The sequence below is a fragment of the Schistocerca serialis genome, chromosome 2 (genome assembly GCF_023864345.2).
Source record: "Schistocerca serialis cubense isolate TAMUIC-IGC-003099 chromosome 2, iqSchSeri2.2, whole genome shotgun sequence".
Classification (NCBI taxonomy): Eukaryota; Metazoa; Arthropoda; class Insecta; order Orthoptera; family Acrididae; genus Schistocerca; species Schistocerca serialis.
Window position 1 is genome coordinate 918,235,773 of NC_064639.1, and position 23,041 is coordinate 918,258,813.

The 23,041-nt window shown below is 42.3% G+C and overlaps 1 protein-coding gene across 1 annotated transcript in view; it reads right to left on the reverse strand.

The window, feature by feature from the left end:
* LOC126456358 (juvenile hormone acid O-methyltransferase-like) overlaps window positions 1-23,041 on the reverse strand; it is a 63,459-nt gene that overhangs the window by 37,939 nt on the left and 2,479 nt on the right. The window contains exon 2 of the mRNA XM_050092112.1: window positions 18,088-18,308. Within this exon, the coding sequence (XP_049948069.1) occupies window positions 18,088-18,308 (221 nt within the window). The remainder of the gene's footprint in view (window positions 1-18,087; window positions 18,309-23,041) is intronic.

Genomic DNA, 23,041 nt, shown 5'->3' on the forward strand with positions numbered 1-23,041 from the left:
GAAGAACTAATCTAATCTACTTGTGCGTGCACCAGCATTGTGCTCTTCCGGTAGAGATGCCAGAGATCACCATCAATCCTACTTTACAGAGCAGAACAAGTCTCCGAGCCCCATGTTTTGTGAAGAGTCGTGGGCATCCAACCATTTAGCGCCTAGTAGTAGTTTCACTATTTTTCTACCTCTTTCTGCCTCTTTCAGTAGATGCTCAAGACAGTCTTCCTGAATATTCGACCGGCTTCGCCGTTTTCGACATACTCGTTCACAGACTCTGGGTAACAATAATCTGTCAAAATCGATTATCTCAATAGATTTCCTGATTTGCAGTGCATTTTCACTAGGGTGACCCCCAACCGTGTCTGCTCCGCCTACATACTTTTGTTACCGCGTCACGTGCCTCCAAAGCCACCAGTCAGCATCCAACGTCGCGGCTGTCAGTGGTCATAATGTTTCGGCTCATTAGTGTAATTATGTACATGTCGCGCCAACGTCTGAGCCGAGGGCTTTTCCCTGGTCATTACCAATGTGGTTCTCCCCTTACCACTTGTAACGTCGTTGGTTGCAGCACAGGAATCCAGGATCCGTTTTTCTTGGAACTTCCCTCAAAAATGGTTCAAATGGCTCTAAGCACTATGGGACTTAACATCTGAGGTCTCAGTCCCCTAGACTTAGAACTGCTTAAACCTAACTAACCTAAGGACATCACACACATCCATGCCCGATGGCAGGATTCGAACCTGCGACCGTAGCAGCAGCGGGGTTACGGACTGAAGTGCCTAGAACCGCTCGACCACAGCGGCCGGTGGAACTTTCCTCTTTCTTGTTGAAGCTACTGGGCCATAATATGACCTTTGTCTCTTGTTGCTAGGTGGGGTCGTTTCAGAGATATGAAGGTCAACTTTGTTTTTTAAATGGGATGATATAGTTTCTGATAGAAGCTATCGAGACGAATCCTATATTTTGCAGCAGTAAGGTCTTTGAAGGTCAACGAAGGTCATGGATTGAGTGGTGTTCCTTATCACATCGGCACTTATCGAAGCACATGCATTCACAATTCTCTCTCGTATATCGTGGAAATAGTAAATATTCGCCGAATACGGCGTATCCATCTAACGTGCCATTGACATGTAACCACCATTCGACGGTTTCACAATACAACATAAATAGGAGCGGTAAGACTAGTATCGTCGAATAAGCGAATGTGAATGACGTATTCCTTCGAAGAACAGGTCCATATGCTTCTCATTTGCGCAGAGTACCAACAAAATTCAATGAGAGCTAGAGGCTTACACGCTGAAAGATATCCTCAACGTACTCACCCTACACGTCGTACATTTAAATATGTGTATGATAAATTGAGAACAATTGGATCTTTAAAGCATCGGAAAGATAACCGGCAAAGGAAAGTTACTAACGAGGAAACGGAAACTGGTACTCTTGCCACTGTGGTTCGAGATCCTTGTGTTAGTTCTCATCAAATCGCAAGGGAATCTGGCGTGAGCCAGAGTAGTGTTGTTCGTGTTCTGCATCGCCATAAATATCATCCATGCCATATCAGTCTCCACCAAGAATTAACTGGTACGGATAGTATGCGTCGCATTGAATTCTGCCGATGGGCTCAACTTCAGATTCAGAGGTATGACACATTTATTAATTTGATTTTATTTACTGACGAGTCTATATTCACGAACTATTGAAATGTTAATTTGCATAACATGCATTATTGGGAAACTGAAAATCCATGTTGGCTGCGGCAAGTTGCTCACCAAAAACCGTGGTCGGTAAATGCATGGTGTGGGATTCTGGAGGACAGAATTATAGGCCCCTATTTCATCGAAGGAAATCTAGCACATCACATTCCCGCAAGAAACATTAGGTCTGTTATTGGAAGAAATACCTTTAGGAAGAAGGAACAGAATGTGGTATCAACACCATGAGAGTCCGGCACATTTTTCGCTGATGGCTAGAAATGAGTTGCAGCGACAGTTGCCAAATCGTTGGATTGGGCGCGGAAGAGATGTGTCGTAGCCGGCTCGTTCGCCAGACTTGACGGGTCTGAATTTTTTCTTGTGGGGATTCATAAAAGACATTGTTTATAAAGACGTTCCAACTACACCTGAAGATATGCGAGAGAGAATTGTCAGAGCATGTGCTTCGATAAGTGCCGAAGTGATAAGGAATACCACTCAATCCATAAGAAGATTGCAGCACTGCATTGATACCAACGGTCATCACTTCGAACTCCTTCTGTAAATAGACGTTCATACCACCTTTTTGACCTCCGTTGACCTTCAAAGACCTTGCTGTTACACATCATTGGATCCGTCTCGATCCCTGCTATCAGAAAATAAGTACCAAACTATAGCATCCCATTAAAAAAATAAAAAACAAAGTTGACCTCCATATCTCTGTAGCGACCCCACCTAGCAACGAAAAACAAACGTCATATTATGGCCCCCGATGTCCCATGCAACTTTTGTCCCACAGACGTTTCAGCTCCTATCATACTATCGGAGTTTTTCTTGGTGACAATAGTTAGTGACTCACCCTGTATATATATACCAAATAAATTAATAAGAGATGTTTCTGGTTCCCCACGGTACACAAGACGGATCAGAACACTGTTGCAGAGGCAACGAAGAAACCATGTCAAATTTAAAACAATGCAAAATCCCCAAGATTGGCGAAGTTACCAGAAGTTCCAACTTCAGCACGATCTTGAGTGTGAGATGCTTTTAATATCTTCCACAACGAAACTCTGTCTTTAAATAAGGCAGAAAACCCGGACAGATTCTGGTTGTGTGAAAGAACACCAGCGGCAAGACGCAATCAATATCTTTATTGCGAGATAGCAGTGTTAATGTTATTGATGACAGTGCCACTAGATTAGAGTTATAACCACAGTTTCTCGAAGTTCCTTCACCAAATAAGATGAAATAAATGTTCCAGAATTCGAACCTAGAGCAGCTGCGAACAAGAGTAACTTAGGTATAGATATCCTTGGTGCAGCGAAGCACCTTACTTAATAAAGGTAAGGCCTCCAGTCCATATTGTACACCCGTCTGTTTCACAGTATACTGATACACTAGCTCCATACTTAGCAATCGTATTCAACCGCTCGCTCAGAGCACAGGCCAAGAAAGGAAATCGCAGTAATCCGCTGAATTACAGCCCCAGATTACTAACGGCGATCTGTAGTAGGTTATTGGAACATTATCAATTTCCTCGAAGAAAACGATTTTTTTGCCAAATGGCCAACACGGATTCATCAAATATCGTTCTTGTGACTCACATCTATTTCTTCAATATCACGAAGTAATGAGTGCTGTCGAAAGGGGACGTCAAACGTTAGATTTCCAGAGAGCTTTCGACAGCGTTCCTCACAAGTGACTTCTAATCATATTGCGTGTGTACAGCGCATTGTCTCAGTTATGCCACTGGATTCGTGCTTTCCAGTCAGAATGGTTATAGTTCGTAGCAACTGACGGAAAGTCATCTAGTAAAACGGAAGTAACATCCGGCGTTCCCCAAGAAAGTGTTATAGGCCCCCTGATGTTCCTGATCTATTGAAACAATTCACGAGACGATCTCGTAGGTCGTTTGCAGGTGATACTATCATGTACCGTCTTGTAAAATCATTAGATGGTTCACACCAATTGAAAAATGATTTAGACAAGATGGTACAAGGAGTAGCAATCGACTAAATAATGCCAAGTGTGAAGTCATCCGCAACAGAATCCGCTAAATGTCGATTACACGATAAATTCCACAAATCTAAAGGCTGTCAATTCAACTAAATACCTAGGGATTAGAGCTACAAATAAGTTAAACTGGAACGATCACATAAATAACGTCGTGGGAAATGCGAATCAGACACAGATTTATTTGGCATAATACATACATTAAAAAATTTTTGCATCACCCCAGTTCCCACAAATCCTAACGATAGACGTTGACTGTGGATACTGTATCACAGATAGAGTCCCTTTGACTATCCAGAGATTTCCATAAACCCGCCCAAAGATGTAAACAACCATGCACGAGCAGAGCCTATTAGACGGAGGGGATCCGACAGCTGATCAGTTCCAGTCATTCCACCAAGAAGGAGGTACATGGCTCGTGTTGTCTGTAGTTCAACCATTCCTACACGGCCAATACCGCGGTACGATCGCGTCCGCATTGTTTCTTTGTGCAAGGAAGGGTTCTCAACAAGGGAAGTGTCCAGGGGTCTAGGAGTGAACCAAAGCGATGTTCTTCGGACATGGAGGAGACACAGAGAGACAGGAACTCTTGATGACATGCCTCGCTCAGGCCGCCCAACAGCTATTACTGCTGTGGATGACCGCTACCTACGGATTATGGCTCGGAGGAACCCTGACAGCAACGACACCATGTTGAATAATACTTTTTGTGCAGCCTCAGACGTCGTGTTATGACTCAAACTGTGCGTAATAGGCTGCATGATGCGCAACTTCACTCCCGACATCCATGGCGAGGCCCATCTTTGCAGCCACGACACCATGCAGCGCGGCACTGATGGGCCCAACAACGTGTTGATTGGACCGCTCGGGATTGGCATCACATTCTCTTCACCGATGAGTGTCGCATATACCTTCAACCAGACAATCGTCGGTGACGTGTTTGGAGCCAACCCGGTCAGGCTGAACGCCTTAGACACACTGCCAAGCGAGTACAGCAAGGTGGAGGTTCCCTGCTTCTTTGGGGTGGCATTATGTAGAGCCGACGTACGCCGCTGGTGGTCATGGAAGCCGTCGTAACAGCTGTACGATACGTGATTGCCATCCTCCGACCGATAGTGCAGCATATTGGCAAGGCATTCGTCTTCATGGACGATAATTCGCTCCTCCGTCGTGCACATCTGACTTTCTTCAGGATTGCGACATCGCTCGACTACAGTGACCAGCATATTCTCCAGACATGATCCCTAACGAACATGCCTGGGGTAGATTGAAAAGGGCTGTTTATGGATGAGGTGACCCAGCAAAAACTCTGAGGAATCTACGCCGAATCGCCCTTGAGGAATGGGATAATCTGGACCAACATTGCCTTGATGAACTTGTGGATAGTACGCCACCACGAATACAGGCATGCATCAATGCAAGATCAGTAGCTACTGGGTATTAGAGCTACAGGTGTATACAGCAATCTGGACCACCATATCTGAAGGTCTCGCTGTTTGATGGTACAACGTGTGTGGTTTTAATGAGCAATAAAACGGGTGGAAATTATGTTTATGTTGATCTCTGTTCCAGTTTTCTGTACAGGTTCCGGAACTCTCGGAACCGAGGTGATGCAAAACTTTTTTGATGTGTGTACTTACAAAATACAGCAGGTATACCAAGGAGACTGGCTACACTACACTTGTCCGCCCTCTTCTGCAGTATTGTTGCATTGTGTGGTTTTCGCATCAAACAGGATTGCTGGAGGACATCGGTAAAGTTCAAAGAATGGCAGCTCACTTTGTAATGTCGCGAAATGTGGTTCAAATGGCTCTAAGCACTATGGGACTTAACGTCTGAGGTCATAAGTCCCCTAGACTTAGAAACTACTCAAACCTAACTAACCTAAGGACATCATACTCATCCATGCCCGAGGCAGGATTCGAACCTGCGACCGTAGCAGCAGCGCGGTTCCGGACTGAAGCGCCTAGAACTTCTCGGCCACAGCGGACGGCCGCGAAATATGGAAGAGAGTGGATCACCATGAGAGAAATCAGAGCTCGACGGAAAGATTTAAGTGTCCGTTTTGCCCATATACAAAAGCTCATTCATCTTTGAAACACCAGTATATTAATGAATAAATGAATAAGTAATTTGTTCATGGTTATCTTTGGTCGTTGCACATTTGATCTGCACAAAAAGAGTAAAAAGAGAAAACCGTTTATATAGGAAGGCTACAGCTAATGCATATTTGTAGGAAAGAGTCACATAGTCTTTAGATCATATAACCCATATAAATAACATTATATGAATATTTTTTGGGTATTGCACGATTGATCTGTACAACAGACAAAGCAAAAAGAAAAAGCTGTTTATACACGCATGTTACCGCTAATGTATATGAGTGGGAAAGCATGATAGACCCTTTAGATCGGATGCACATATAAATAACTTTATACTTCCGAAAGTCATAAGACATCCATTTTGAACACATATTTCATTTCTGGGTTTACAGTCATCGCAAAATCTAAAACACATAATTTCTTGCTGCCTCATTTGGCAAGCGCAGTAGATATGACTTTATTCGTACAAATATGGAAAATGAAGCTTCGTGGATGAGATACGTTCGTTTTATTAAACAGTTCTCTTATGAACTTGTTATTTTCTCTATTTTGTATCCTCAAGAGATTTAGGTCCTATATGATGAACATACGTTGAGCTTTTTGATAGAAGCCCAAGTTTATGTTGAATGTCAGAACTTAACTGGAACTACCTTCAGTACCACCAAAACTTGTATCCATACTGATATCAGTGTTACATCTGTCGGATAAACTCTAGCGTACGATTCCACCCGTCAGCTTCGACAAATGACTCATACTGAGCTCAAAGATGCAACAAACACAAGTTTTCAAAATGACGAACAGTACTTGTAAGCGTTTCCACGGTGCCAAAACGTAGTCACGAACTATAACAGCGCGAAAAACCTAATTTACTATTATAGAAACTAACGGGACAACCACGAGAAAATGGGGTTTTGGAGGTGTAGAAAATAACATCTAACAATCTCAGAATCACAATAACAGTAAAATATAGGAAAAACAACAAAAGTTAGGAACAAGATATACCTAGCGAAAAATCGCGTAAGCTGACAAAAAAAAAAAAAAAAATGGTTCAAATGGCTCTAAGCACTTTGGGACTTAACATCTGAGGTCATCAGTTCCCTAGACTTAGAACTACTTAAACCTAACTAACCTAAGGACATCACACACATCCATGCCCGAGGCAGGATTCGAACCTGCGACCGTAGTGGTCGCGCGGTTCCAGACTGTAGCGCCTAGAACCGCTCGGCCAGCCCGGCCGGCCACGACGCCGTGACTCGAAGCCGAGAATAGTAATCTTGTGCTAGAGTTGACCCAGCCTATCAGTACAGAACGAAACTGTAGTTAGCGTTAAATGTTCTTTGACGTACATTACCAAAATGTGAGTGTCTTTCGACTGTTAACTGCGTTTGTATTTTGTCATTTTGTATGTATCTTGCAATGACCAGTCGTCATACACGTGCTAATTTTTTTACCTGTTTTTGATTCTTCCAGTACGCCCTTATAAGATGATTCGCATCCCAGATATGACCTACAACAAATTATTCTTTTAAGAAGCCTAGCGGCTATATGATGCTTTGTCATAGTTATACAAGGGGCTTTCAAAATGTAATCCAGCACTTTTTTTCTTGGCCGATATCGATTGGAAAAACGTGGAATTTGTTGGGGGAACACCATGGAATATTCTCGCGTCAGCCCCTGTAGTTTCATGAATTTCCGACAGGTGGCGGCGCTATACGTAGCCCGCAAAATGGCGTCTGTAGCGGATGTCAGGTCCAGGCAGAGAGCTGTCGTTGATCTTCTTTTGGAGGAAATGAGATCACCACAGATTGCATTGTATTGTATTGTATGTTAACCGGGGGCTCTAGAAACGACGTAGATGCTCTGTCCCCGCCGCAGCCGCAGTGATCCACAACCCCACGACGACTACCGCAGTCCACTTCACGCCTCCGCCGCCACACCCCGAACCACTCTTTCAGGTTTATTGTGCGGTTCAGCCCACGGTGGACCGCCCCCTCCCCCCCCGCCCCCCCCCCCCCCCCGCTAGGGAACGTCTCACACCAGAAGGGTGTAGCCCCTATGCTTGCGTGATAGAGTAATGGTGGTGTACGCGTGCGTGGAGAACTTGTTTGTGCAGCAATCGTCGACACAGTGTAGCTGAGGCAGAATACAGGGAACCAGCCCGCATTCGCCGAGGCAGATGGAAAACCGCCTAAAAACCATCTATAGACTGGCCGGCTCACCGGACCTCGACACAAGTCCGCCGGGCGGATTCGTGCCGGGTATCAGGTGCTCCTTCCCAATCCGGAAAACCGTTCGTTAGTCCGCACGGCTAACCGGACGGGCTCACCACAGATACTCGTAGGTGCTTGCAGAATGTCTACAGACAACTGGCAGTGAACAAAAGTACGATGATTATTTGAGCGACGCGTCTGTCATTATCGCAACAAGGTCTCGCAAACCTGCGCTGCGGGGGATTAGCCAATCGGTCTCAGGCGCTGCAGTCATGGACTGTGCAGCTGGTCCCGGCGGAAGTTCGAGTCCTCCCTCGGGCATGGGTGTGTGTGTGTTTGTTCTTAGGGTAATTTAGGTTAAGTAGTGTGTAAGCTTAGGGGCTGATGACCTTAGCAGTTAAGTCCCATAAGATTTCACACACATTTGAACATTTTTTCGCGCAAACCTGCCCAAACAGCCAGCCAGCCAGGTGTACACAGCTGTGACTCCTGCAATGTTGGAACGTGCGGACACTCCCATTCAGGTGATCAGCGGAACACGGCCAAATACCTCGCTGCACAACTGGACATCTCTTTCTAGATTAGATTAGATTAGATTTACTTTCATTCCAATTGATCCGTAGTGAGGAGGTCCTCCAGGATGTGGAACATGTCAGAAAAACAACAATACATGACAAATATTTAAACTAAAACAAATAAGCTAATGTACCATTCCACAGGTCCCAAGTGGAATGATCGTCATTTTTTAATGAACACTAAGAGTCATTTTACAAATACTATTGCACTGAATTTAAAATAAAAAAGTTTTATACTTATTTATAAGGTAAGAAACATGTAATACAACTACTGTAATACTTATTTACAATGAACACATTACTGCACTGAAATGGTGCAGAAGTTAGATTATACTTACACACACACACACACACACACACACACACACACACACACACACACACACAAATTTTCAGTGAACACATTACTGCACTGAAATTGTGCAGAAGTTATGTTGTACTTATATACAAATCAGTTGGTTTTCCTCAGAAATTCATCAATGGAGTAGAAGGAGTTGGCCACCAATAAATCCTTTAGGCTTCTCTTAAACTGAATTTCATTGGTTGTTAAGCTTTTTATGGCTGCTGGCAAGTTATTGAAAATGTGTGTTCCTGAATAATGCACACCTTTTTGTACAAGACTAAGTGACTTTAAATCCTTGTGAAGATTATTCTTATTTCTAGTATTGATTCCATGAATTGAGCTGTTGGTTTGAAAAAGTGATATATTTTTAATGACAAATTTCATTAAGGAATAAATATATTGGGAAGCTGTAGTTAGTATCCCTAGTTCCCTAAACAGGCTTCTGCAGGATGTTCTTGAGTTCACACCACATATAATTCTTACTGCACGTTTTTGTACCCGGAAAACTTTAGCTTGGCTTGATGAATTACCCCAGAAAATAATCCCATATGACATTATGGAATGAAAGTAAGCATAGTATGCCAGCTTTTTCATTTTTATATCCCCTATGTCTGACAAAATTCGCATTGCAAACAGAGATTTGTGAAGACGCTTCAGCAGTTCTGTGGTGTGCTCCTCCCAGTTGAATTTATTATCAAGCTGTAATCCCAAGAATTTAACACCGTCCACTTCTTCTATCTTCTTGTCATCATATGTTAGACATATACTCTTGGGACACCCCTTACAAGTTCTGAACTGCATGTAGTGTGTTTTTTCAAAGTTTAGTGACAAAGAATTGGCTAGGAACCAGTGATTAATGTCTACAAATATTTTATTGGCTGATCTTTCTAAGACTACACTTGATTTGCTATTTATTGCAATGTTTGTATCATCAGCAAACAAAACAAACTTGGCATCTGGTAATGTTACTGATGAAAGGTCATTGATATACACAAGAAAAAGTAAGGGCCCCAAAATGGAACCTTGTGGGACCCCACATGTAATTAGTTCCCAGTTGGATGATGCCTGATAGCTTGATACATGTCTCTTTCCTAATAACACCCTTTGTTTCCTGCCAGAGATATAAGATTTGAACCATTTTGCAGCATTTCCTGTTACACTATAATATTCTAGTTTACTTAAAAGGATATTGTGATTTACACAGTCAAATGCCTTTGACAGATCACAAAATATACCAGTTGCCTGCAATTTTTTGTCTAATGAATTAAGTACATTTTCACTGTAAGTGTAGATAGCCTTCTCAATATCAGAACCTTTTAGAAATCCAAACTGTGACTTTGACAGTATGTTATTTGAGATAAGATGGTTATAAAGACGACTGTACATTACTTTTTCGAAAATTTTTGAGAATGCTGGCAACAGTGAAATTGGACGGAAATTTGATGCTATTTCTTTATCTCCCTTCTTAAACAGTGGCTTAACTTCAGCATATTTCAGCCATTCGGGAAATATTCCACTGATAAACGACTGGTTACACAGATAGCTTAATATGTTACTTAGCTCAGAATCACATTCTTTAATTAACTTTGTTGATATTTCATCATACCCACTAGATGTTTTTGATTTTAAAGATTTTATGATGGACATTATTTCTGTTGGGGTAGTGAGGGTCAAATTCATATTATGGAAGTTACTTGAAATGTCTGGTCTAAGGTAATCCATAGCAGCATCTACCGAACCTGACAACCCCATCTTTTCAGTAACAGTTATAAAATGTTTGTTAAAAAGTTCTGCAACACTATACACATCTGTCACCAATGCATCATTTACTCTTAATGCTATTTGTTCCTCTTCATGTCTGGTTCTACCGGTCTCCTCCTTCACTATATCCCATATTGTCTTTATTTTGTTATCTGATATGACTATCTTTTCCTTGTAATATATTTGCTTTGACATCCGTATTACAGTCTTTAATATTTTGCAGTATTTCTTATAATGTGCTATAGCATCAACATTGGAAATGTTTCGGATTGACAGATACAGTTTTCTTTTTGTTTTACAAGATACCCCTATTCCTCGAGTAATCCATGGCTTCTTTGTAGACTTTGCTCTAACCTTGGTAAGTTTTGGGGGAAAGCAGTGTTCAAATAAGGTAAGCACTTTATTAGCAAAAATGTTATATTTTTCATTCATGCCATGAGCACTGTAAACATCAGTCCAGTGAATGTCTCTGAGGAGTGTCCTAAAATAATCAATTTTTGGCTTACTGATTACCCTCTTGAGCTCAGATTTAACAGATTTTATATCCTGTTCAGTATTAACATTTAACAGAAGGAACTGCATGTCATGGTCTGAGAGGCCATTGACTATTGGTTTTGTAATATAATTTTGTTCATTTGACTTTTCTATAAAGATATTATCAATGGCTGTTTGTGAGCAAGTGGTTATCCTAGTGGGGAACTTTACTGTGGGAATTAAGTTGAATGATAGTGTTACTAACTCAAATAGGTTCTTATTGGGAGAGTCTTTAAGGAAATCTACATTGAAATCACCAGCAACCACTATTTCTTTGTTTTTGGTTGTTAAATGGGCCAGTACAGCTTCAAGGTGGTTTACAAACAGATTAAAGTTACCTGCAGGTGCTCGATATACACTTAATATTATGAAAGATTTTTTGTGAAAATCTAATTCTGTTGCACATGCTTCCATATGCTGTTCTAGGCAAAATTTATGAATGTCTATGTTCTTAAATTTATGACAGTTCCTGATGAATGTGGCAACTCCTCCTTTCTCCATTTCTGATCTACAATAGTGAGATGCTAACCTAAACCCTGTAACACTTAAAAGTTCTATACCAGTGGTCACATGATGTTCAGAGAGGCAGATTATGTCAGCTGGGTTTGAAGACTCTAATTCATCTATGCAGATAGTTAATTCATTAATTTTATTTCTCAGTCCTCGAATATTTTGATGCAATAAAGATAGCTGACATTTCACATTGACTGACTTAAAATTGGATGGAGTTAAAATATCTGCTGACAGTTGAAAATTCTTAACCAATGGCTGTTTATGTTGATGTAATAAGCTGGAATTATGTTTTTTGATTTCTTTCTCAAACTGAAGGTTTGTCTCAGTTCTAACCTCTCTTAAAATTTGTTTTCTTTCTGTGCTCCCTACCCTAAAAAAGGGTCTTTTCTGAATCCTATAACCACTGGTATTTTACCACTCATGACAGTGCCTCCCCCCTTTAACTTTCCTGCTATTTCCCCAGCCAATTTACCCTTCCCCTTCCTGTTGAGGTGAAGGCCATGCCTAGTATAATCCCACCTACTGACAGAATCAACATGAACCACACCAATGTGTGACCCCGCACCCGACATGAGCAGCCGTTCCAGCTCCAAATTAACTCTCTTGACAGAAGAGTTCAAATGAGGTCGGTCATGGCGCCCAAGAACAGATACAAACTCAACACTGGTATGCCTCGATGCTGATGCAATCTTCGCCAGGTCACACTCTATGCTGTACCCAGGATCTCTGTCAATACTGTTACCTGCCCCACCCACTATAACCACGGTGTCTTCCTTAGTGAAATCTTTGCAAAGTGATCCTAAATCCTCTGTCACCTGCTCCAGACCAGCACTAGGTTTAAAAAAATTGGTGACCTGGTATTCTGATCCTAGTTCATCCTGCAAGAGTTGGCCAACACCTCTTCCATGGGAACTACCTAACAACAACACTTTCTTTCTCTTTACTGATTTCCCTACATTCTTACTTTTCAATTTGCTGCTGAAAGTTTGTTGTGCCCTGTCTACACCTGTAACTGCTTGAGGCTCACCAGCTTCTAACTGAAGCAACAGGTCAAATCTATTTTCCACATTCACCATAAAGCTGTCAGACAAAGTTCTAGGCCTGTTCCTCCTGTTGCCTGTTGCCACTTCCCACCTCTCTTTACCCTTCTCCCTCCTTAACCTGTCAAGATCTCCCCTGGCCTTGTCTAACTCAGCCTGAAGGGCAGCAATTTTCCCCTCCTGTTCCAGTATCTTCCTATCTCTACTACAAATCCTACAAAACCACTGATGAGTCTCATTTACTTCCCCTATTCCCACGCCATTACAGTCACCCACATGGAAAAAACTACAGCACCCATCACACCAAAGCCCCGACCTAACAATTCTACGGCAAGTCAAGCACTTTTCACTCATGATAAACGTAATAATTTATTAAGAATAAGTCAGTTAAATTACAGATAAACACGAAAATATGGTTACACAAATTTGGCCTATACGCAACTGTGTGTAAACAAAAACAAAAGTGCAAAGTTTCTGAAACAACAAGTTAAACTTTACGCTACTTTCCGGAAATGCTAGTTAAATAATGAAGAGGTACGCTAAGTTAAATTGCTGGAGAGAGCAAGGAACAACTAAACGAAATTCTATAGATTTGCTGCAGCAGAACGTAAACAGAAAATACGACTGTACGGTCTTTTCGCGTTTTCTGCTATATTACGTAATGAGAAATGAAACCTTTAATGGTACACTTAAACGGCACACTAATACACTTATTTACCACGTAATCAGTACTAATCTATGTGTTTTATAATCTAAAATAACTTATCTTTACGAGAACACCAAACCTCGCGCTAGTCGCTTGGCTGCAGGGCTGCCAAACTAGTAGTTTCCTTAGTGCTGACACACTCGTCCACTAGTTGGGCACTCAATGCGTGTTCTCCCTCATCCACACTAAAGCCCAGTGATTCGAAACCCACAGGACAGGACAAGTAGTAGGAATTGTGGAAGGGGACCAGAACGAGCGTCTTTAATTCTAAAATGGCTGAAGGCCCATGAATTAAATACAACTTTTTTTTTTGACACAGAAGACTCTAGGCCTTAAGCTTAAATGCTATTTAAGGCCAAGCAACGTAAGACTTGACTTGTCAGATAGATTAAGTTTTTAAAAGCGGCTGAAGGCCCATAAATTTAAAACAATGTAACTACAATAACCTTTCAATAGGCAGAAGGTCCAAGCTTTATGACCAATAAGAAACCTTACTTCAAACGGCTGAAGGCCTTTGTTTAAAAAGAACTGCAACCAATTTTCCAAGGCAGAAGGCCCAAACCTTTTAACCTTATATAGTATTTAAGCCCAAGTGATGTAAGACCTGATAAGTAAGAATCCAAAATTTTAAAGCGGCTGAAGGCCCATCATTTTAAGAACAACACAACTACGATAAATTCTCAACAGGCAGAAGGCCCACAGCTTCATCTTGAAAGAATATAATACTTGATAAATAAGAACCTTAAAACTTAAAGCGGCCGAAGGCTGATGCTTTTAAAAACAATACACTACAATAAATTTTCAACAGGCAGAAAGCCTTCCAATGGATAATACTTGGTAAGTAAGATCCTTAAAACTTAAAGCGGCTGAAGGCCGATGCTTTTAAAAACAATACAATAATTTTCAACAGGCAGAAGGCCCAAGCTTTATCTTCGGACAACGTAAGACATGCCCAATTAAGAAAAACTTATTTTTAAAACGGCTGAAGACCTTTGTTTTTGAAAACACATTTACAAACATACAAATTCCAACCATTGGCTATGAGCCATTAAAAATACACAATTAAACGCTAAAAAGAAGGCAGCATAGGCAACAGCGCTTAGAAGTTTCCAGGAGGCTCGGTCTGCCCTAGAAATCTTAACGTTGGCTTAGGTGAGACAAGAAGTCGGCCCAACTATACTCGATCCGCAGGCAACACAACCAAGAGACAGTCAGGGATCCACCGACAAGACGACATGCTAACCACCGACCAGTATACGAGGATTCCAAAGCCAAAACGTTACAGACACAGCCGCCCACAAGCAAATATACATTAAGCTCTCAAAAACTACACACCATATTGGACAGCGACAACAGGTGAAGAAAGCACACTGCATAAATTTACGTCAGCGACCAGGGCAGGTAAGCAGAACACTAACGGCCACAGGACAGAAAATTCCGCTGGTGCATTTGAATTTCAAATCGCCAAATATAGTTACTTCCACCACACAGTGGCTATGTCTTCACCAACTCGAACACTCGCTGTTGCTCCTAGGATTACCACCAACGGTGAACCACCAACCAACGGGACAACGTGAACAGACGTGGTTTCGGTAATTCAATCACCACTCAACTTTCATGCCCTGGGTCGGTGAGCCACGGACCTCGCAGCACTCAGAACAGCCCCCACACGCTCCAACACTGCGTAGAGACCGCCAGCGAGTCCGGCCGAATGTGCCACGCGGTGATTTGCTTGCTGATCCGCTCCAACCGACTCACTACCAGTACGACGACAACATTTAAAGCAAGTTTTCAGTGTAAATGACACCAAATACACATACAGTTTGACAAACACTTGCACGAAGACTAGAACGACACTCAGCAGTGGCTGTGCAATCATGAAGACAAATCGGGAGTCGATACACACTCACACAGCCAACGCATAAGCGATCGGCAAACCAATTCACGTCGTCCAGTAGGACAACCGACCGACGATCCACGACGACCGTTCCCGGCTCAAGTGATGCGTGGCGGCAACGATCGGGGGGAGCCATGGACATCCAGGTCTCACTGCTGCTCCAACCCGACTGAACTAGTGCCGTGTTCCAACTCCACGAGTGGCAGGTTCGAACTGCCCTCCTGTCACGTTCCAACTGACTCCACGACAGACGACAACAGGGAAGTACACTACTGGCCATTAAAATTGCTACACCACGAAGATGACGTGCTACAGACGCGAAATTTAACCGACAGGAAGAAGATGCAGTGATTTGCGAATGATTAGCTTTGCAGAGCATTCACACAAGGTTGGCGTCGGTGGCGGCACCTACAACGCGCTGACATCAGGAACGTTTCCAACCGATTTCTCATACACAAACAGTAGTTGACAGGCGTTGCCTGGTGAAACGTTGTTGTGATGCCTCGTGTAAGGAGGAGAAATGCGTACCATCACATTTCCGACTTTGATAAACGTGGGATTGTAGCCTATCGCGATTGCGGTTTATCGAATCGCGACATTGCTGCTCGCGTTAGTCGAGATCCAATGACTGTTAACAGAATGTGGAATCTGTTGGTTCAGGAGGGTAATACGGAACGCCGTGCTGGATCCCAACGGCCTCGTATCACTAGCAGTCGAGATGACAGACATCTTATCCGCATGGCTGTAACGGATTGTGCAGTCACGTCTCGATCCCTCAGGTAACTGATGGGGACGTTTGTAAGACAACAACCATCTGCACCTACAGTTCGACGACGTTTGCAGCAGCATGGACTATCAGCTCGGAGACCGTGGTTGCGGTTACCCTTGACGCTGCATCACAGACAGGAGCGCCTGCGATGGTGTACTCAACGACGAACCTGGGTGCACGAATGGCAAAACGTCATTTTTTCGGATTAATTCAGTTTCTGTTTACAGCATCATGATGACCGCATCCGTGTTTGGAGATATCGAGGTGAACGCACATTGGAAGTGTGTATTCGTCATCGCCATACTGGCGTATCGCCCAGCGTGATGGTATGGGGTGCCATTGGTTACACGTCACGGTCACCTCTTGTTCGCATTGACGGCACATTGCACAGTCGACATTATATTTCAGATGTGTTACGACCCGTGGCTCTACCCTTCATTCGATGCCTGCGAAACCGTACATTTCAGTAGGATAATGCACGACCGCATGTTGCAGGTCCTGTACGGGCCTTTCTGGATACAGAAAATGTTCGACTGCTGCCCTGGCCAGCACATTCTCCAGATATATCACCAATTGAAAATGTCTGGTCAATGGTAGCCGAGCAACTGGCTCGTCACAATACGCCAGTCACTGCTGTGGTATCGTGTTGAAGCTGCACGGGCAGCTGTACCTGTACACGCAATCCAAGCTCTGTTTGACTCAATGCCCAGGGGTATCAAGACGGTTATTACGGCCAGAGGTGGTTGTTCTGGGTACTGATTTCTCAGGATCTATGCACCCAAATTGTGTGAAAATGTAATCACGTGTCAGTTATAGTACAATATATTTGTCCAATGAATACCCGTTTATCGTCTGCATTTCTTCTTGGTGTAGCAATTTTAATGGCCAGTACTGTAATAGCAGTGCAGCACAGATAACGTGTGAGGGCTGTATCAATAGGTGCTGCTGCTGCCGCTGACAGGCAGACAAAGCAGCAACTCAGTGACAACAGAAATTGAAACTAACATAGCGAGGTGGTAACACGAAAAAGACAAAGTGTAAAACAAGAGATGGCACGAGCGCGAACCACGCGCAGCTGACCCGGATTTCGCTCTTGCGACTTCCACCTATTTGTCTCAAAGTAGGATGCACTCAGCAAGAAGCCATACGTGCATAATGAGGAAGTTATTGATGCAGCAAGAATATGCCTCCGAAATCGACCAGTAGAGCAGTACCACACGGACATACAGCCCCTCCCAGTAAGGTGGCGTAAGTCCGTCACATTGAACGGAGATCACATTGCAAAACAGTGTTTTGTAGCCAAAAGAGTAGGGAATAATATGGTGTTTTGGAACCCTGGATCAAAACCAACCTGCTTCCAGAAAAAAGTGTTGCATTATTAAACGTCAGTTGTACATAAGGTGTATGAAGTTTATAGCGTACTTTTTTTTCACTCTTATATGTTACTTGGCTCGATTTGAGAATGATATTGTGGCCGAAACTAGTCACCAACAAATATGGCACTCATCAAGCAGCTCTTTGGTGTTCCAAAAGTAATTCTCTTTCATTACAAGTAGTGCTTTAAAATGTGTGTAGAGTACAGGATTTGGCAATTACTGACCAAATAACTTTTTATCGGCTTTTGCCAGTGCTAAATGGGAAAGAAGTTAGTGATTTTCAGAATTCCAACTTTTGTCAGGAGAACTGTCAATGTAGGTGCACATTACTCAGTTGCATTGTCCTGAAGTGTGGTAGTACATCTGTACTGACAGTCTACTAACAGTTCATGTGTGGTATACTTTTATCGAGCACAAAAGACACAGATGAGTGCAGACTTAAAATTGCTGAAACTCACTGTGTGGTTACATCATTGTGTACAGGAATCTATTGACTACGGTGTCTAAGTGAAGTGTGAGCGGCTGGCTCTTGTAGATATCAAGACGTTATGGTGAGTACGCACCTGGTGTCAGGCACCCAGTGCATCAGCATGAAGGCGAACACCTTGCCAAAGGGCGTGTACTGCCACACGGCGGAGTTCTCCAGATCAGGTTCCAAAAGATCCAGGCGCTCGAACGTGATGGCGCCAGTGAGTGAGTTGTGCTGCCTGCCGAACTCCACCATCTCTGGGCTGATGTCGCAGGCCACCAGTTTCGTGCCAGGTGGGAGCCGCGGGGCTAAAACCTGCAAGCACACAGATACGTTTTCTGGATAAGTTGTAACGCGCTTGGAAGAATTATGTAGTGTATCGTTTGTATGAGAAGGAGGAATCTGTTACAGTGTCATTCCGTAACCCTGACAGAAGTGTGATGATACCGGTCTTCAGACCCATCGAAGATGGAGAACAAAGGGACAACTGATAAATAAGGCCCACCACTGCGCAATGTATAACATTTCTGGCACCCAAGAGAAGTTTGCCTTTCCATCTATCAGTAGATACCACACACACGCACTCAGGAAGTCATGTGACCAAGCAACGTGTAAACGTCAGTCTGGTCCCATCTGGGTACGGTTCAATTTATGGCGTTTGCAAAACAATAGCGTACTGCGATGTAAAGGGGGTGACAACTGTCACCACTAATATCCATCATTTCGATTTACAGTTCCTTCTATTGGCCGTGTTTGCAGATAAAATTGTCGGATGTGAGGTCCGCCAGCTACGCAAAACACCGTTTTTCTCAGTACCATCATCAGTGATTTTCGTTTTTATTTATTCTGCAATGTGAACATTTTTGTTAAATGATTATAAAATTACGTGCATTTTTAGTTCAATAAACAGATCGTTTCTTTTTGTAAATACCTTTACATTCATGCACACCAAATTTAAAGGTATTTACAAAAAGAAACGATCTGTTGTTTGAACTAAAAATGCACATAATTTTATAATTATTTAACAAAAATGTTCACATTGCAGAATAAATAAAAACGAAAACCCACTAATGATGGCACAGTGGCACCGAAACATGTTTGGGTACTGAGAAAAACGGTGTTTTGCATAAATGGTGAACCTCACATTCAACAATGTCCAGTAATGTTTGAACTGTCGAGTGGTTTCCATCTTTTAAGTTTCTTACAGGGCACCTTTCGTCAGTTTGTAAAGTCATAACAATCACATATTAATAGCGACAGTTACAAGAAAAAAATTAATTACTGATTGTCATTATGAAATATTATTTATCTCTGCAATGAAATGCCGGCCGGTGTGGCTCAGTGGTTCTAGGCGCTTCATGCTGGAACCGCGCGACCGCTATAGTCGCAGGTTCGAATCCTGCCTCGGGCATGGATGTGTGCGATGTCCTTAGGTTAGTTAGGTTTAAGTAGTTCTAAGTTGCTTTCAACACAGTGCATCTTGGTCCCTAACAGACTGTGTCATGAAGAATGCCTCACTGTGCTAGTCTACGAAGTTTGACCTCAGACGTTAAGTTCCATAGCGCTCAGAGCCATTTTTCTGCAATGAAATATCCAGACAGACCTAATTAACCGCTGAACTGTGGTTTGAACTGGAATCCTTGCCTTTTGTGGGCAATCTTTTTACTAGCGGATGTATCCAAGCAAGTATCGCTTTCCGACTCAAAGCTTCAGTATTTGAGTAGCGATCTTCGCATTACGTTCGCCTAGATAGTTCGGTAGGTACGACTGTTTCCCCCGGGAGATAAGGACTGGCTTCGAAACCTAGAACATGTCATTTATATACATTGCAACACCGAGTGAGGAAGGAAAATTCCAGGAAATGCCCACTTTTCATCAATCATCTAATATTTATGTGTGTGTAAGTGTGTATAAGTTCTGTTTTGTGTGATGTGTGGCAGCGCTATATCCATGGCGATCCCAGGTAGTGGACAGTAGTCAGTTGGCGTTCAACGATTTCTCCAGACACTTATCTGGGTGAGCAGATCAGTTAAAGTTCACCTGTTCTGAATAATGTACAATATCGAGACGAGTTGTTGACTAGTTGCTTTTAATGTACCTCAGCTTTGGCGCTAATTACCAGTCACTGTTCCAATTCCCATCTGACAGGTGCTTTTGCAGATGTGTAACACCAACAGAATGGATCTATCAGGTTTCAGTGGCATATGTGAGCCGTCTCAGATGAGCTGTGGGTTGCTCAATGTGTGTGAGTGACTGAATGCCTATAAGTCATAAGGGCGTTCACATGTACTGTTGCTTCTCAACACAGTGCATCTTGGTCCCTAACAGACTGTGTCAGTAAGAATGCCTCATTGTGCCAGTCTACGAAGTTTGACCATATGCATGAAAAAGCGCAGCAGATGAAAGGTACTCTCACTGCAATTAACCTAAGTTGTAAACAGTTTGCTGTACCACATTCAAGATTCTTAGCAGAGACCCCCATTTCGCAACCACTCCTAGGAATGAGCCTATTTCAAGTTTCACCAGTGTAATGGAGCAAGTAACCAGCACACATCCACTAAACGTGGAAGAAGAAATCCGCAGGAGAACTGCAATTCGATCACCAAGACGATAGCTCCAAAATCGAACATTTCCAACTATGAGAAGCTGGCACTCACGAAGCTCTGGAAATACAGCAGCATCGTGATGTCGCTAGCTGACAAAAGGGAATTCCACAGTTGTTATGCAGTAGACTGATTACGATCAGAAAGTTCTGGAGGGTTCAGCCATGTGGAATCTGGCCCTATAGTCAGCGTGGATAAGTAGACCAGGGTTCTCTTGAATCCCGCAAGTGTCCCTAAGAGGGTTACCAAACAACTATGACTTTATTTTTGACTTCTGCTTAAGACAGTATTACTACTCAGGGCATATACTGGTTGAAAGCACCGATGATGGCTGGTAATCAGTTGAAATCGATTTGCAAAAGCGAATAAATAAAACATGATTTTGCGACTGGTGCTGCATATTTCGTAACTTGAAAATTTACAGGAGGACAGAAAAGAACCTATGATGTAACAGCACCATAAATTTAGAAATTATCTAAATTTTTCATTAAGTTGTAAAGCGATGTCATAGTGAATTGATAGTAACCCCACAAAGACCACTTTAAAACTATGCTAATATATATCTATACTCAAATATCTAAGTGTTTTAATTATGTTAATGGACTATTAATCGTAAACGACTGTCATAGTCCCAATGGAATGATATAGTATTATGTTGAATTCATATTTGTTTCAGTCATTCGAGTCCGCAGGGGAACCACGGTGTTATTTCGTTTGGAGTGTTTTTGCGATGACCTTGACGTGCTTAGGGACCGAGTGCAGAACTGAGCAGCAATAGCGAACTCGCCTGTAGGCAGTGAAATAGTGCAGTCGACGTTCTGGAACGCACAGTTAAAAAAATATTATAGTGCGGCAAAATTTTGTTAAGAAGGTCAACGAAGTGTTGTTACAATAATGTTCATGCTCATTTGTTGTTTCAGTGAAATATTTGTCACGGATGCTAGATTTTTCAGGACATAAATTGTGGTGTTCCGAGATATAACCAAGTTATAGAAGTTTTAACGCAGGTAGGCAGTGCAGTGAAGTGTTTGTGATTGTATTTTGTAGGGAAACAACCAAACCCTATATCCACAAAGCATTTCGGGTAAATTTATACGACAGCCTTTCACAGTAATTCAGATAGAGGTCAAAACAAGGTTACATTTTATCAGAATTGTTGTTCCGAGTACAAACGATAACAAGAATAGACACCTTAAATTTACGTTTTTTGCGATATGTATGAGGGTTAAGGTCGCGTACCTAAGCTGCACGAACAGACGCACGCTACCTCTCAAAATGTAACCAGTTACTACGGGCTTACTCTATTGCAAGCTCTTTGACTGCGGTGAAGGCGTTGAGGACGTGTTTAAATGTGGGCCCTGGTTTTTCTTTAAGCGTTATTGACGTCCCATTCCACCGACCTCTCACTACTAAGGAGGTGCTACTTCCATAGTTTGGTGAATTAAAAAGTTTCTAGTATTTACCACAGCATACACGTGCCTTTTTGAGTGCTGTCTTTTGCAAATAAACCTCTTTTCGAAATCTTGAACCGTTTATGAATTATGACGATTGTGATGACCCGCGACAGAAATGAGTGTGTTGCGCGCGACCGTCCGTCAGATATAAGAACCAGTAACTTGAGAGCGGAATGAGATATCGTTCTGCTCTCAATTTTAAACAAAATTTTGCTGTCTTATCTACATTTCATAAGTCTACCACACAAAAAGTTTATGCAATGCCTTTTTACCTCTGCAAATTCTCTAAAATTTCGTGAAATGATTTACTTAATTTGATGCTGCACAGTAATTATGTTGAATAAAGAAAAGAAATTCAGTTCTTTATCGAGAAAAGATGTCAGACTGTAAGTTATGCAGAAAAGAAAGTGTTACGAAGAATAGTCCTCTTAAAAATGGATGACAGGTATTTCATTGCAGCTGGCAAGTCCACTTGGACAGAACTGGGCACACCAACAGTCCGTCGGATATCAAAATCAATAACTGGATAACGAATTGAGATATCGTTCTGCTCCCAAATTTAAATTTAAGTTCGGTATCTTACCTACATTTCACAGACAGCAATGTATGAGGTAAAATGAACCATATGTAAAGTTAATGCAAAGCATTTTTACCTCTGAAAATTCTTTAAAATTTCGTATAACGTTTTATTTAATTTGATGCAGCACATTAACGATGACGAATAGTGAAAAGAAATTCAGTCCTTTATCAAGCAAAGATATCAGATGGTAAGATGTGGGAAAATCAGTTGTCTTTTACAGAGTAGTTTGATGAAAGGAAAAAAATTAGAAGTGCAACGATCAAGCAGGGAAAGTGAATATAAACGCTCAAAAAATGAGATTGACAGGAAGTGCAAAATATGTAAGCAGGAATGGCACAGAACAAAATGTAAAGATTTTGAAGCATGTTTCGCTAGGGAAAAGACTGATAGTGCCTGCAGGAAAATTAAAGA